Source organism: Saccoglossus kowalevskii, chromosome 6 (genome assembly GCF_978046115.1).
Source record: "Saccoglossus kowalevskii chromosome 6, keSacKowa6.1, whole genome shotgun sequence".
In the NCBI taxonomy this organism is placed as follows: Eukaryota; Metazoa; Hemichordata; class Enteropneusta; family Harrimaniidae; genus Saccoglossus; species Saccoglossus kowalevskii.
In genome coordinates, this window is record NC_140646.1 from 19,343,578 (window position 1) to 19,357,937 (window position 14,360).

At 41.6% G+C, this 14,360-nt stretch overlaps 1 protein-coding gene across 1 annotated transcript; it reads left to right on the forward strand.

Annotated features, from left to right (window-relative positions):
- Positions 1 to 96: 96 nt before the first annotated feature.
- On the forward strand, positions 97 to 12,974 carry LOC102800878 (uncharacterized). The gene is made up of 8 exons (XM_006817090.3): positions 97 to 148; positions 1,572 to 1,697; positions 1,949 to 2,120; positions 2,589 to 2,778; positions 9,061 to 9,109; positions 10,271 to 10,479; positions 10,658 to 10,784; positions 11,560 to 12,974. The coding sequence occupies exons 1-8, from the start codon at positions 104 to 106 to the stop codon at positions 11,761 to 11,763; spliced, it is 1,122 nt and encodes a 373-aa protein (XP_006817153.1). The 5' UTR covers positions 97 to 103; the 3' UTR covers positions 11,764 to 12,974.
- Positions 12,975 to 14,360: the final 1,386 nt, after the last annotated feature.

The window sequence follows — 14,360 nt, forward strand, 5'->3', positions numbered from 1 at the left end:
GGATTATCTGATGAAATGCATTAAATATATGGCGTTTATTTAACAAGCACTTTCGAAGTCACGATATGTGAATTTCTAGCTATAATTAGTACAATTAACAGAGATGGACGGTGTTAGTGATTCCCCGGTCGATTTGGCATGTGAAAGGGTAGGTAGAACTGTTCGAAGTCATTTTTCTGCCCGGATTATCTTTGTCGTATATTGAGATAGCTCGAAATCACACTTTCGAATAAGATTGTCTATTTATCCGACCGTTCCGTTGCTGGAGTCTACCACTGTTGTGGGTTTTTTGTGTGTGTCTCTTCACAATCAGAGAATATGGGGTGCAAGACACTGTGAATAAATTATGTACAGTCTATTCGAGTGATTAAATGCAGAAAGAAACAATACAGGAGATTGTTTCTTTTATTCTATCGTCTCGTCTGACAGAGACTGTTGACACATAAATAGTAAATCACGCAAAACCTGTAAATTGCGCCCTCCTATATCGAGTGCAAAAATTCTGGGTGTTAGTGTCCCAACTGTTTTACTGTTGAATGATCTGTTTTTTGTGTGTGGAAGATTTGGAAATGTTTTGTGAACCGCTCAATCCCATGGATTGCACCAAAGAATCATGGGACACTATTGTTTATGTTGTTTACAATGTTAATCTATCTTTTGTTATCCTTTGTTATTTTAATCCAGAAAGTAAATTTGTTGTGAAATTAAGCTTAACTGGAAGGTGCCCCTTTAAAGCACCAATCATTGCCATCCAGACAACTTAGCTACAAGAGGCTGGTATCTAGTATCTGATTGGTCAATCAATTTGATAATTCTTTGTTATCTTTGGTGTTGACACTGGCATTTCAAGGATTGTGTTTACCCTGAATTCTGCTTCCTGGGCGGGACACCTCATTATATGGAATATAAGTACAAAGATATGCAGAATGTAATGTCAGTTACATTGTAACATTCCTTAGGGGCTATATAAATTGGAACAAAATGATGATTGCTAGTTACCAGCAGCTATGTATATTACCGTTGATGTTTGTGGCAGGCACTAGGAACCAGTGAATATATTGTGACTAGCAGGGCCTCCTCATAAACACCCTATTGTACTTGATGTACCAGTAGTGCAATAATTTTTAGACGAGTACATCCTGATCATAGTTTTTTTTTGAGCATAATAAATAATAAACTATCTTTCTGTGTAGTGGTTTAACTTTGTCCTATGTGTAAGAGTAACGATAATTAAGGTGAACTTTCATATGACAAAAATTTGGGAGAATCATAACATTATGCGGCGATGATAATTACATGAAATTAAGTTGTTAAAAATGCCCCCAAATCATGAAAATTGATAGTGGTGACAGGTGTAGAGTTTTCAGTTCTCAATAATTGCCTGCAGTATAATGATGATAGAGTATCAACATATACATGTACCGGTAGTTGTTGTTGTCGTCATAGTTGTTGACTTCTATCTTGTAGTCAGAATTATAGTACTCAAGTCAGTTTTATCAAATCATTTTCAAAATTCTTGAAGGACACTGTGATAACAAACTAATTTATTACAATTTTGTTCTTCCCCACAGCATGTTGCCTGCTGTATATGTTATGGATTCTATGGACCATGCTTTGAGCAGCCATTGTGTGTTACATGTCATTCTTTCCTATATCCAGAAGATATTGAACAGCTTCCATGTATCACTGTCACAGAGGTGCGTATTTATATCTGATAACCTTTTGCTAAACTTTCACACCATGATTTTGATGAGTTCAATGTAAAAGTTTTTTTATCAGGAATTTTATTTTCATGATTTCATTCCTTCAGTGAAGATAAATTCCAAGTGAAAATGAAGAACATTTTGACCATTAACACTTATTTGCAAAAGTGCATGCACTACTAATAGAACAAATACAGTATTCAGAAATAAAACTTTAATATTCTTAATTCCTATTTTATTTGCAGACTGAGTCCGGTGGAGATTCAGGTACAGAGGAACCGACTGAAGAAAAGAACTGTACAGTGCTGCTGTCTCCAACGTCAGAGAGTTTGTCCAGTCGATTAATCGCTTTAACTGTTCATAAACAGGAAGACAAACCTCTCCAAGAAGGCATTGTAGATCTTTTACCAACTGAAGGTAAGGCTAGATGTCAATATCATATATATTCAGCAATTGTTTGTTGCGAAATAGTGAAACATAAATGCAATGATTATTATATATGGAAGTTACACATACCTGTGTAATGGTTGAATGTGTGCAAGTCAACCATATTGAAATCCATCCATGCATGCATGAAATCCAATTCCAGAGTGACAAAATGCTGAAATGTTGGTTTTTGTGTATTTTTAGCATGAAATGGGTACTAGTTGGCCATCTTGAATTAGATCACTAAACCAATACATATTCATATATATATCCCAATAACACTGTGGGAGTTATTGAGAGTGACTCTTGCAACAAAAATGATAGGTTTATGTATTTATTTGTACAATTGTAATGTTGCTTGGTAGTTGAAGTGAAGTTATTTTTTTGTACTGAAAGCCACAATTACAGCCTTGCGTTTTTCTTCTTGATTCTACTCTATTGTCTATTTTTTTTTCGCAGTTCTTGTAAAAATTTTCTCATATCTTGATGACATTTCATGGTCGACTCTTGACCAAGTGTGTGAAAGATGGAAAGCATTATCAGACAGCCTTAAAGAGCAGTGGCCATGGAAAGAGTTTGTTCGTGCCAGGTGGCCGCTGTTCAATCAGCAATACAGAGTGAAATGTTGGAAAACCATATTTGTGAAATTGTAAGTGACATTATTTTGTTATCATCTGGGTTCATGTTGTAATCGGGAATGTGTCTTTTATGCTAATATACTGTAAAACCATTTATTTTATTTTGTTTAAATTTCACAAAGGAAATAATGAATTTTATTGTTATTTTTCATGTTCATTTTCATGTAGATTTAATTTAGCTTATTTTATTCATCAGCAAAAATAAAAACCCTGTGATTAATAAATGTATTTACAGTACGTATACAATGGAAGAATTTATCCATTTTGTCCAAAATTAACAAAAGAAATTTAGAGAAAATTTTTTTTCCAAATTCAACATTTTTGATGAGGAAATAATGTTGAATTGGGTAAAGTCCCTTATCAGAATGTAAATTCACTACGTTCAATTACCCACCATAGACTCCGGTCAGTCAAAATGACTATTTTAAACTGTAGGCATTAATCAGCGACTCTGCCGGTGACTGAGAGATAGAATCCAGGTCAGGGGAAGCCCCATGATCTCAAGATTCTTTTACCCCTTACGTCACGAACCCATGTGACCGAGGCCACCTGGCAGCGCCACAGGTAGCCGTCCATCACTCTTAATTTCTCTCTGCCTCGAGTGGAGATGAAATCTAGCGAGCTCTGCTGGATCGCCTGATTTTTTTTTTCCTGTCCGGATTTATAGCTTGGGTTGTTGCCGCTGCACGGCATCCGACATTGTAGCTGGTAGGATAAGTTTTCCTTGTCATTTTTACCCTCGTGTCGTTTTCCCCTTTGTGTGTAGTATTTTTCACAACAAAGAAATTAAAATCCGGCGCCACTACGTAACAAGTTGGTTTTCATGGCGGCACCTTTTACAACTGTAATTCGTTTCCCTCATGCATGTCGTCTTTTATTTTCAATGTATTTAGCAATATATAAATGTAATGACAGCACCAGGGCTCGCTGCCCTTTTCTTTCCGGTCCCCTCGCGTTTCGAGTCGACCGTGCAGTGGTTATATTCAGAATTTACCAGCATAGAACCCGCATTCGAGATACTTTGTCGTAGCTACGTGCGGGTTTCAGGGTTTTTTGCGTGAAAGCGTGTTTTTTTCACTGGAGTTCTGAGGCCTGAGATTTTCTTTCAGAGCCATCAAAATCGCTGAGACTGACCGCGTCACAGCAAGGTCGCACGTCCAGTAAACAAATCGGTTAAAGTGAGTTGCGTGTTTTGCATGAGTGGGAAGTTCTCACGCTCGGCTACCGGTACTTCATGTACCGGGATGTCGAGTAAGAGGCCCGACGGCGGAGGTACCGATATTTTTCTCGGCCTCCCCCGCTGATCGGAGGGCATCCTCACAGTCTGTTTTTTCAGGCGGTGTTTTACCCGATTTTAACCGGCTGCAGCGAGGCTGTGCCCCTGGAGGCTTTCCTCCTATGGGGCCCGTTGCGGGTCTCTTTGTGGACCCTTCCTCGCACGGCGCCGGGTTTGCCTCCAAGTTGAGGGCTTTAGTCGAAGGACTGTCGGGGCAATTGCGTCCCCGGCAGGTCGGGTAGATCAGACGCAGTCGGAGCGAGCTGTCTCCACTGTGTCCCCTCGGTGGGCAAGCAGGAAGAGACACGAAAGCATGTTTGCATTCAAACACGTCTCTTCCGGGGAACCCCCGTTCCCAGGCACGGCTCTCCCACTATTCTGGGGGGTGGCCGAGGCTCAGGCTAATTGCACCGGTCCTTCTCTGGATCCTCGGGCACTAAATGCCAACAGGGTGCTGGCAGCCAAGTCTCCAATCTCGGGGCAGGGCTTTCAGGGCAGGGCACACATTGACCCCCCCTACTTTCAGCCAGCTAGGGTTCGTCATGCGGTAACGGTACAATGGTAACGAATTTTTCCTTGTGTCCTGTCCCGGCTGTGGGTTTTGACTCCTTTCTTACTGACCCACGGGCGTCCCCAGAGGGAACCGACCCTGTCATGAGACGCACAGTCTAACACGCTCCCCCTCACATATTTAAAGTGAAAGGAGATGCAGTTCGCTCGCGTCGGATACAGCCGGTACTCCGGGCGGTCCCTCAGAGTCTTCCATCTGTATGTTTCGGTGAGCCACGCTTTTGGGGTAAGGTCGAGTATCATCGATCCCAGTGATACGATGTAAATACCCCCACCCTTGATCCTAAAGCGACCACCTAAGGTTGCTTCAACGCTTATGGGATCACAGGCGTCGGGATCCAAAGCAACCCCGTCGGCAAATCTCTCCCTGTCCGCCTGAGTGCGGAGTGGGGCGCAGGGCACGCAAACGGTGTTGATGGGCGGCGTTGGTCAGCCGCGGAGGATGTAATGCTTAAGGCCCCCGGGTGGGGATAACATTAGGCAACACTTCCCACTGGACCAAACGCTACCCGGTCGGTGTGGTTTCGGGATCAGACCCCATAGCGTGGGATGAGACCAAAACGCCCCCAACCGGATTCCAAGGCTCCTTCCCCAGACCCCGGTACCACGAATTTGGCAAACCGGGCAAAGGGGGATAGCCGCGTTCCATGGGTGTCTTTGCCAATTGAAGACGACCCATCCAGCCCTGAGGGCATAGTTGCTTGAGCACATTATTATGCGTGACCAGCACTCTGCAGAACACACCAGCCTCCTAGACCAGGCGACATTTAGTGGCGTGCCCCTAGGCTTAGTGACTACTTCAGGCCTTGGGGAACTCGCCTCATGGGGGAAGGGAGCAACCCCCCCCCCCCTCGCAACTGCCAAACACATGGCCACATATCCCTGTCGTACACAGATTGCGCCGGTGTAGTCTGGTTTGGAGGCGGCGGGTGACCGATCCCTGGACCTTTCCAGGTGGTGACATCCGTTTATGGGATACCGCTGAAATCTCAATTTCCCCCCGTCAGTGTCTCCCCTGTTGGGCACTGCCTGGGGACTCTCGCAAGGCGGAAGCAATCAGACAGGAAGTAGCAATTTGCTGGGGAAAGACGCCATACACAGGGTACATCAGCCGGAACTAAGGCCAGGCTTCTACCCAAATGTGTTCGTAGTATCAACTCTACAAGTGGCAGGCGTCCAGTTTTGGACTTAGGCAGACTGAATCAGTACGTGCTCCTCGATCGGTGCCACATGGAGACACCATTCAGGGTTCTTTTCTCCATCCACCGTTTTGACTGGCTAGCCCCACTAGACTTAAGCGGGGCCTACCGGCATGTATCGATGCACCCAGCGAGTTGCCATCTCCTTTGAATCGCCCAGCTGGGCCAAGTATTCAAATTTCGGGTGCCCCCCGTTCGGGTTAGGCACAGTGTTCACCAGAGTGATGAAACAGGTAGTGCTGCTGCTTCACCAGATGTCGGTACACCTCAATCCGTACCCAGACTTCCGGTTACCAACAACCCGGGCAAGAGGTAATAGCCAAACGCGTCAGGCTAACACAGGATTTACTTCACCAGTTGGGCTCATTAGTAAATCGACAAGTCCCACCTCGACCCAACGTGCAGTTGGTGTCCCTGGGCATGGAGTTTTGACACAGAGGTTAGCTTGGCTTAGCTATTTCAAGCGTATTGCTTAGCGCTAAGCAGCCTCCTTCAAGAAGGAGGGGGGACGCATTCCCCATCGTTGTCAGTCCTAGCGGAGCAAAATCCTCCTTTGGTGCCTGGAATACAATGTGGAGCTAACCGCACACCACCTTCCAGGGGTGAGGAACAGTCTCGCGACGTCCTTTCAGGGCGGGTCTGTCTCCAGAACACGGAGTAGCTGATACCCCAGTGGGTAGCCTCTAGGCTGTTTCGGCCGTGGGACGGTCCAAGGTTGGACCGTTTTGCCGCACCCCGGAACGCCAAGCCTCCCGACGTACGTAACACTCCTGCTGACTCCAGAAGCCTGGGCCAGGGTCGCTTTGCTAGCCCCGTGGACCCACTTAGTTGTGTACGCCTTTCCTCCCTTCCCGCTAGTTCACCGGGCACCCGAGAAAACTTCGACAGGTGCACACCCGCAAATTATCATGGGTTGCACCCAATTGGCCAAGCAAGGCCTAGTTTGCACTTCTGTTGGAAATGCTAGTCGAAGCGCCAGCAGTGCTTCCGAACTTACCGGACATGCCGTCCCAACCAGACGGCGCACTACCAACGAGCCCAGCAGGTATCACTTACACGCATAGAGGCTCTCAGTAGACCCGCACATACGAAAGCCTTATCTGAGCGGGCTGCCAACGTCCTGGCCAGGGCGAACAGGGATTCCACCTACGCGGCCTACATTTCTAGGCTGCAAGCATACACTGATTTGTGTAGTGGAAGGGAGATTGATCCATACCATCCCTCTATTGGCCAGGTAGCAGGCTCCTTCGTCCACCTGTTTGACGAAGTGGGTTTGTCCTACGCAGCGAGCGTTGGCTACAGATCGGTCTTGTCCCCCACCACTCAGAATGTACACGAATCGGGTTTCTCGCCAAGAACCAAATCCCAGGACACGATCCTCAACCGATCGTCATCCCCCAGCTGGCAAATATTGTCAGTCCGGAGGATCAGGAGGAATTGCTTCTCTGCCTAGTCCGAGCACTGAGTTGCTACGAGAACCGTACCAGCTTTTCTAGACGGGAAACCAAACACATGTTTTTGTGTTACGGCCCTGGCAAACAGGATAAGCCGGCTTCCCCGACCTCCATCTCCAGGTGGATTACTGCGACTGTACTGGAGGTCTATAATACACTATCCTCCTCAACACAGACCTTGCAGAGACACCAAGTACGAGAACATGAGGTCCGTGCGATTGCTAACTCACTAGCGCTAGCGTCAGGTGCCCCTCTCAAACACATTCTGAGGGCAGGCTTCTGGAGAACGCAGAACGTCTTCATCAACTACTACCTAAGAGACACCCAATCTATTGAGCAGGGTCTCTTCAGGTTAGGCCCCGTCGTAGCGGGTCAGGCCTTGTTTGCTGACCTAGCCCGAACGACCGCAGGGGCCGCTGCGCATAGGCGATAAATCAGTCTCGGCATTTTTGCGGGCAGATTGTCTGTTCCACTAGCACTTCCTGGAAGCTCCCAGGTTTTGCTTCTGTCGACCTACGCCCTCATGCGAACTGTTTCGGTCCTACTTCAAGCTTATCACCCCCAAATTCGGCTTGGGTCTAGCTTTCTCGGGCACACCGAACCCTGTCACCACAGCAGCATTGGCTTCTTGCTTCGGGGACAGCACAGGCAAGGTAAGACACCACCCTTCTTGGGTCTTAACTTAGGTTTTTGGGTTTGTTTTCAAAAAAGTCTTTCATCATTCTCCTTTTTTTTCTGTTTGCTCGGAAAAACCCGCCACCTATCGGTGTCTGACTCTGCCTACAGTTCAAAATAGTCATTTTGACTGACCGGAGTCTATGGTGGGTAATTGAATGTAGTGAATTTAGGCGAGGGTTCTCCAAACCCGCCTATTCACATAGTTCATACCCACCATAGACTCCGGGTCCCCCCCCCAACCTCCCCACTCTTTCCGTCGCGTTGGTCTAAGTCCTTGAGGCGGAGAGAAAGGAACCAGAGTGATGGACGGCTACCTGTGGCGCTGCCAGGTGGCCTCAGTCACGTGGGTTTGTGACGTAAGGGGTAAAAGAATCTTGAGGTCATGGGGCTTCCCCTGACCTGGATTCTATCTCTCCGTCACCGGCAGAATCGCTGATTAATGCCTACAGTTCAAAATAGTCATTTTGACTGACCGGAGTCTATGGTGGGTATAACTATGTGAATAGGCGGGTTCGGAGAACCCTCGCCTAATTCTTAGATACAACACTGTTTTAGTTTCAAAGTTACACATTTTCCTAAAATCGTAAAATTTTATAGCCATGAATATTTCACAGGTCTTTGAGACAGAAAGTCACATTAACTTTCACAAATTTTCTTCCTTTTGAAATTCCTTTGCATCCATTTGACAGGTCTTATCCATCAAAATCCTGAAATTGAATTTAGGAAGATATCCTAAAAAAAGTCGTCATGAATGCAAAAATGAAAAGTACTGTTAAATACAGTTTATTTTCACTTGGAATTAATTTTCACTATTTTCGCTGAAGGAATAATTCAGTGAAAAGAAAACCCAGCGAATATACTTTTTTCCTATATTTTACATTCAACTCAACAAAAATCAGTGAAAATAAAATACACGCAAAATGTCTTTTCAGCGAAAATTAATTCCAGCTAAAATAAAGTATTTTACAGTATGTTTTCTAATGGATGTGGGATTGTAACTTTAAATCATCAAATTCACAAATAGTAAGGGTTGATGAAAACAGGGGTGTGCATCCTCCGAGATATCAGATGTAAATTTGATGGAAATCACACTGGTAACTGTAATTTTTCTCACAGATTAGACAGTGCTCCTTGTAGGAAGTGTATAGAACAAATAAATCTACAGGTAAGACAATTATTTTTTATTAACAACATACAAATGTAACTTTGATGGAAGATCTTGAAAAATCCTCATCTCTTGAGAACAATAAATACTGTAAAATGACTAATTTTCACTGGGTTTAAATTCGCTGATTTACCATTTCAGGCATATTCAGTGGGTTTCAAATTCACGGTTTTATCATTTAGATAATGTATTCTATGCTAAATTTTACATATTCACTGGGTTTTAATTTAGCACATTTTCCAGTCAGCGAAATAAGCAAAATTAAAACCCAGTGAATAATTAATCCTTTTACAGTAGGTAGAAATTAGGTACTGCAGTATTCTCACAGAATATTTTTCACAGATGAATTAATGGTGTATATATTGTATTTATTTTTACCATACCCCCGGTATTTGTTCTATTGTAAAGGGTAGGTTTGTCTCTGGTCAAAATAATTCATATTATTATACATCTGTCACTGTAACGCCATAAGTTACAGCGTGCCGTAATTTTGCGGTATTTTACGGGGTATTTCCATCCTACCATATTAATGCGAAATGCGAATTCCAAATATGGAATGATTACACGCGTAAGCGTCCTCTAATAATAAAAACAAACATGGCTGCCACCGGGGTTTGACCGGACTCCATACAAAGAAGTTCGCTGATTCTGTTCTAAACTTTTTAGATTTCGACATTCCCATGATGTATCCTTGGTAGGAAAAGATGTATAATAACAAGGTTATCATGAAGATACCTCAAAGTATGCACTCAGACAGTACGCCGCGCATTGACCTCCACTGCGTGTCAGTCGATACTGCCGCTGTACTGTCTTCATGCATACTTTGAGGTATTCTCGTAATAATCTCATATTATAATGATGCAGCATATAATTAATGCAGATTTTGTTTTATGTGTGCTTCCATTAGAGATTCACTTCTTAAGCGATCATATTTACTCTATTAGTAGTGTATTCATTTAATACATTACAAAGATTTTTGTATGATCATATTGGTTCATATGCACTTCTATTGGAAAGAAAATAAGATATTTTAATCATTTATTCATTTATCAAGTCAGGGAGTATTACTTTTTTAATACTGAATAAACTCAGTATGAATTAACTTTCCACTTAAAAAATTCTACTGTGATGTGTCATGAACAAATTCTGTGATATTTTCAGAAATCAATACCCGATGGTCAGACGGCGGTGACGTGGCGGAATAAACGATTACGCAGTGAAATGAAAAATTTGAAACAAGACCCTCCTGAAGGTGTCCAAGCAGTACCTCTAGACAGACACTGTTCGTTATGGCAAGCGACAATTACTGGTCCCACAGAAAGTCCATATGAAGGTGGATTGTTCTTTTTACATTTACAAATTCCTAGCAGGTAGGAATGGGCGACACCACAATGTTTGAACATTTTAAACTTTTTTTTTTCCTGTTGCTACCTCAAGATTCATGTAGTGCAATAATAAAGTAATAATAAGCAGTACTGACTTGTATTGTACACCTACACGAAACACATACATAACAGTTTAAAAACTATTGTTGTTTTTTTCTATTAGTTATCCAATGAAACCTCCGATAGTACGTTTCATGACCAAGATTTTCCATCCAAACATTAGTCGCCATGGTGACATTGGTTTAGACTCCATCCACCATAATTGGAGTTTAGCATTAACGATATCAAAGGTAAGGCATTATCTTTTCCATTTTCCCACAGATCATTGTAATTCATGGACTATGATACATCTCATTGATGATACAAACATTATTAGTGCTACATACTTGTCATTATGTAAATCTTTGAATTTTCGAAAACTACTTGAACGAAAACTATTTTTTTTGCATGAATCAATTGGAATACTTTTCTAGGAACAGTGACACGTATGTAAACTAAAAGAAACACACATCATGTTTTATTTGCCATTTTCCTTGGAATTTCTATTATCCTGAATTAATAGCGATAGAACAAGTCTTCTATGGTTATAAATTTTGTTTGTGTTAGCTCACAGGAATGTAATAACAAATTCATCGTATTTTGCCAATGATTTAAGAAGGTATTTATCTATATGTAGATGTGATGCCAATGATGGTAATTATTTCTCAAATTTGGGATGGTGAAAGTTGCTGAAATTTATTTACATGTTTGGAAAGATGTGTAAATATATGGCAAAAAAAGTATGACAAAAAACGGTAATTTTTAGTGCTAACGTATATATCTACCTACCTTAAAATTGAATGATGCATATGTTACAATGTGTTCTCATTTTATGCTGTGTGTTTGGGAAAAACACTCTAGCTACCCATGTTCTTTAGCGAAATGTGCTAATCATCTTCCATACTGTAACCTGTTGAATTTCCTCGCTAGTAATTTTTGCATATTGGTGATTTAACAGCATTCAAAGGGATTGCCACATAAGTGTTGGTTATAAAAAGCAATGTTATGAAATTTTTTTTTCTATAGGTGCTCATCAGTATTCAGTCATTACTCACAGATCCTTACTGTTTTGTTTGTATGGAGCCGGAGATAGGAAACTTGTACATGAACGATAGGTTAGAATTTAATCAGATCGCTAGGATATGGACGTGGAAGTTTGCCATGCATGATGTGCTCATACCCAGAGAGTTCACACAGAGTAAGGAGGATAACAAGGAAGGCATGTCATAGTCACACACGATATCTTGGTGAGCACTACAGTAACAATGCACCTTTTTTGTGCCAGCAACTCAGATGTGATATATGCAAGGAGCGTGTGAAGTACGTACTATGAAGCAGCATCTTGTACATGATGAAGAATCTCCCGCTTGTGTACATCGTATGCGTTACAGAAGAATTAATCTGAATTATTCAGTCAATACTCTGATATATATGGTATGCCCTAAAGTTGGGCATGCATTCATGTGCGTTGTCATAAAATGTATCTGTATTGAGTCGCATAAAAATATCTATGCATAATATATAAATATCCACATACGGCTGCACTAGCAAGCCATATGCTACTGAAATGTACTACTTGCCGGCATCACCAGCATTTATTGAAGCAATAAACCACCTCCAAGGACGAGTATACCACAAGATTTTGCACAGTCCCTGACATACCGTATATACACGAGCACAAGCGAGTTTAAACATGGAGTGGATAGTGCAAAATGGAGTGGTATACCTGACTATAGCGGTGGTTTAATTAGTCCCATTGTATTATACCAACGTCATTTTAAATGTAATTTTCTGAGACACAAATCATGCACAAATGTGATACGGCACCAAAAACGCCATTTGCAACTGTGGTAAAATAAAAATAAGCCCTGAAACTAGCATATAGCGATTATATAGATGCATCAAGCGGTGGAGCAAATCCAGACCCCTATTTTGGCATTACAAGGCTTATTCCAGCAATTGTACGTAGCAGTGTTTGGCTGAAGCATTGTCTTGTGGTATAATTTGTACAAGAACACATTTATAGAAAGAAAATACATTTGTATGGCTGTGTGTTTTTTCAATGCAGGTACAAAACCTGCATGAATGCCGTGAATATTGATGCATTTTTGCAACTGGCAGCAATTTTGTTTACACCAGTGTTATAAAAGAATGAACTGTTGTTGTTAATGCAAACTACGCTGCATTTAATTTCAGTTTTACAAAATAATAATGCTCATCAAAAAATATTGATACCCATTTTTTTACCTGCAAGTCTAATATAAATGTGTTCTGAAAAATTTGATTACATTTGTGAAGTTTGCTGTAGTAACAAGTCTCCTGCCAGTAAAAACATACCGGTAGTAAGGACTTTTACATTGTTTTGATGATTTGAAGTTTTAATGTGCAATACGCTGAATGTACAGATTTAGAGAATATATTCAATCTTACAAACAATACAACTGTGTGTTGAAGTGCATTTTTGTTGCATCTGTATAGCCCTAATTTTAGAACCCTTTACTGTGATTCCCAGCCACACCTCTTTCCCCATACGGAGGACTCTATGGATGATTTGTATGATGTAGTCAAATTTACTCTAATACAAGTATTTTTTTCTTGAACCATGGCAAATAAATGATTGCAGCTGTAGATTAATATGCAAAGTGTCAAAAGCAGCTATGCCATTAACTGTATCAACCACTGACAGTATGGATTTCATGTCTGAAAATGATAAGCACCTGAAAGACTGTACACCTTGCCACCTATATCACACAAATCATTCTTATCACATTGGGGATCACATGATGGATACAAACCAAATCAAAGCGATTGGTTAACCAGAGTGCCACATACATATGATCCCTCAAAATATCATTCACTAAGAATACGACTCCTAGCCAGCCATGTGACAAAAGAAACTATACAATAGCCTTTGTACTCCATGGATGGAGCACAGTCCCTCAGAGGGACTGTAGATGGAGTGAAGCACAATGGAGCGATTCCTTCTTGGACATGGACAGGTTATCTCTAGTGTAGGTGATCACACAAGTTATTGTGTGTTTGTGATTATAAATGACATGGCTGTGGTCATCTTGTAAATGAACAAGGCCGAAAGCAGAGTGTTTATGGGATGATAGCATGACAAGTTCAACACAATACAAACAGTAAAAATTAAAATTGAAAGATTCAGTATCAGCTTCTTTGTTCTGTAATAATACTACGCGATATTGGAATGACTTGTGCTAATGCATTTATTTGCCATGATCCTCCAGCTCAGTCATTCAAGGCTCTGATGCGATGCTTTTAGTCACGGTGTATGGGCCGATTTACAATAGCAGTTTACTGTTAATACAGTTAACTGTAGCGATTGTACTCTGCATTTGAATACAACTGGAGCAGTTTAAAATCTGCATAAAGACTAAGACTTGTGGATTTCAAAAAAATAAACACATGACCATGAGTAGTTGTGGTGTTTGATTATTACGAATTGTCCAAAACAATACATGTGAATCAAGTTCTGTCAGCCACATCTAAATTCAGTACATATATGAATGTTGCATTTGTAAAGTCAATGCGTACACTAGATGTATCAAATTTCATTTCTTTAGGCACAGTCATTCACACCACACGCAGGCTTTACAAGACCATGGTCAAATTATGCAAACATATCTTGCACCAAGAAAGCGTCTGAAAATGTTTATATGCAAATATTCGAAACATATTTAATGATGGTGAGGAGCTTATCAAGAGAAATTTTTAATGTTGGAAGACGTGCAAATACATTTTGAGCTGTTGTCTCAATAACAGTACTACAAACTGGAAAAAAGATTTATATTAGGTTATCATAC

Bases quoted from the DNA above. Each gene is read 5' to 3' on its own strand.
- LOC102800878 (XM_006817090.3), top strand. From the start codon at position 104: ATGGACGGTGTTAGTGATTCCCCGGTCGATTTGGCATGTGAAAGG. The intron at 1,698-1,948 runs GTGCGTATTTAT...TTTTATTTGCAG, and splicing joins CATGTATCACTGTCACAGAG to ACTGAGTCCGGTGGAGATTC. The intron at 2,121-2,588 runs GTAAGGCTAGAT...TTTTTTTCGCAG, and splicing joins AGATCTTTTACCAACTGAAG to TTCTTGTAAAAATTTTCTCA.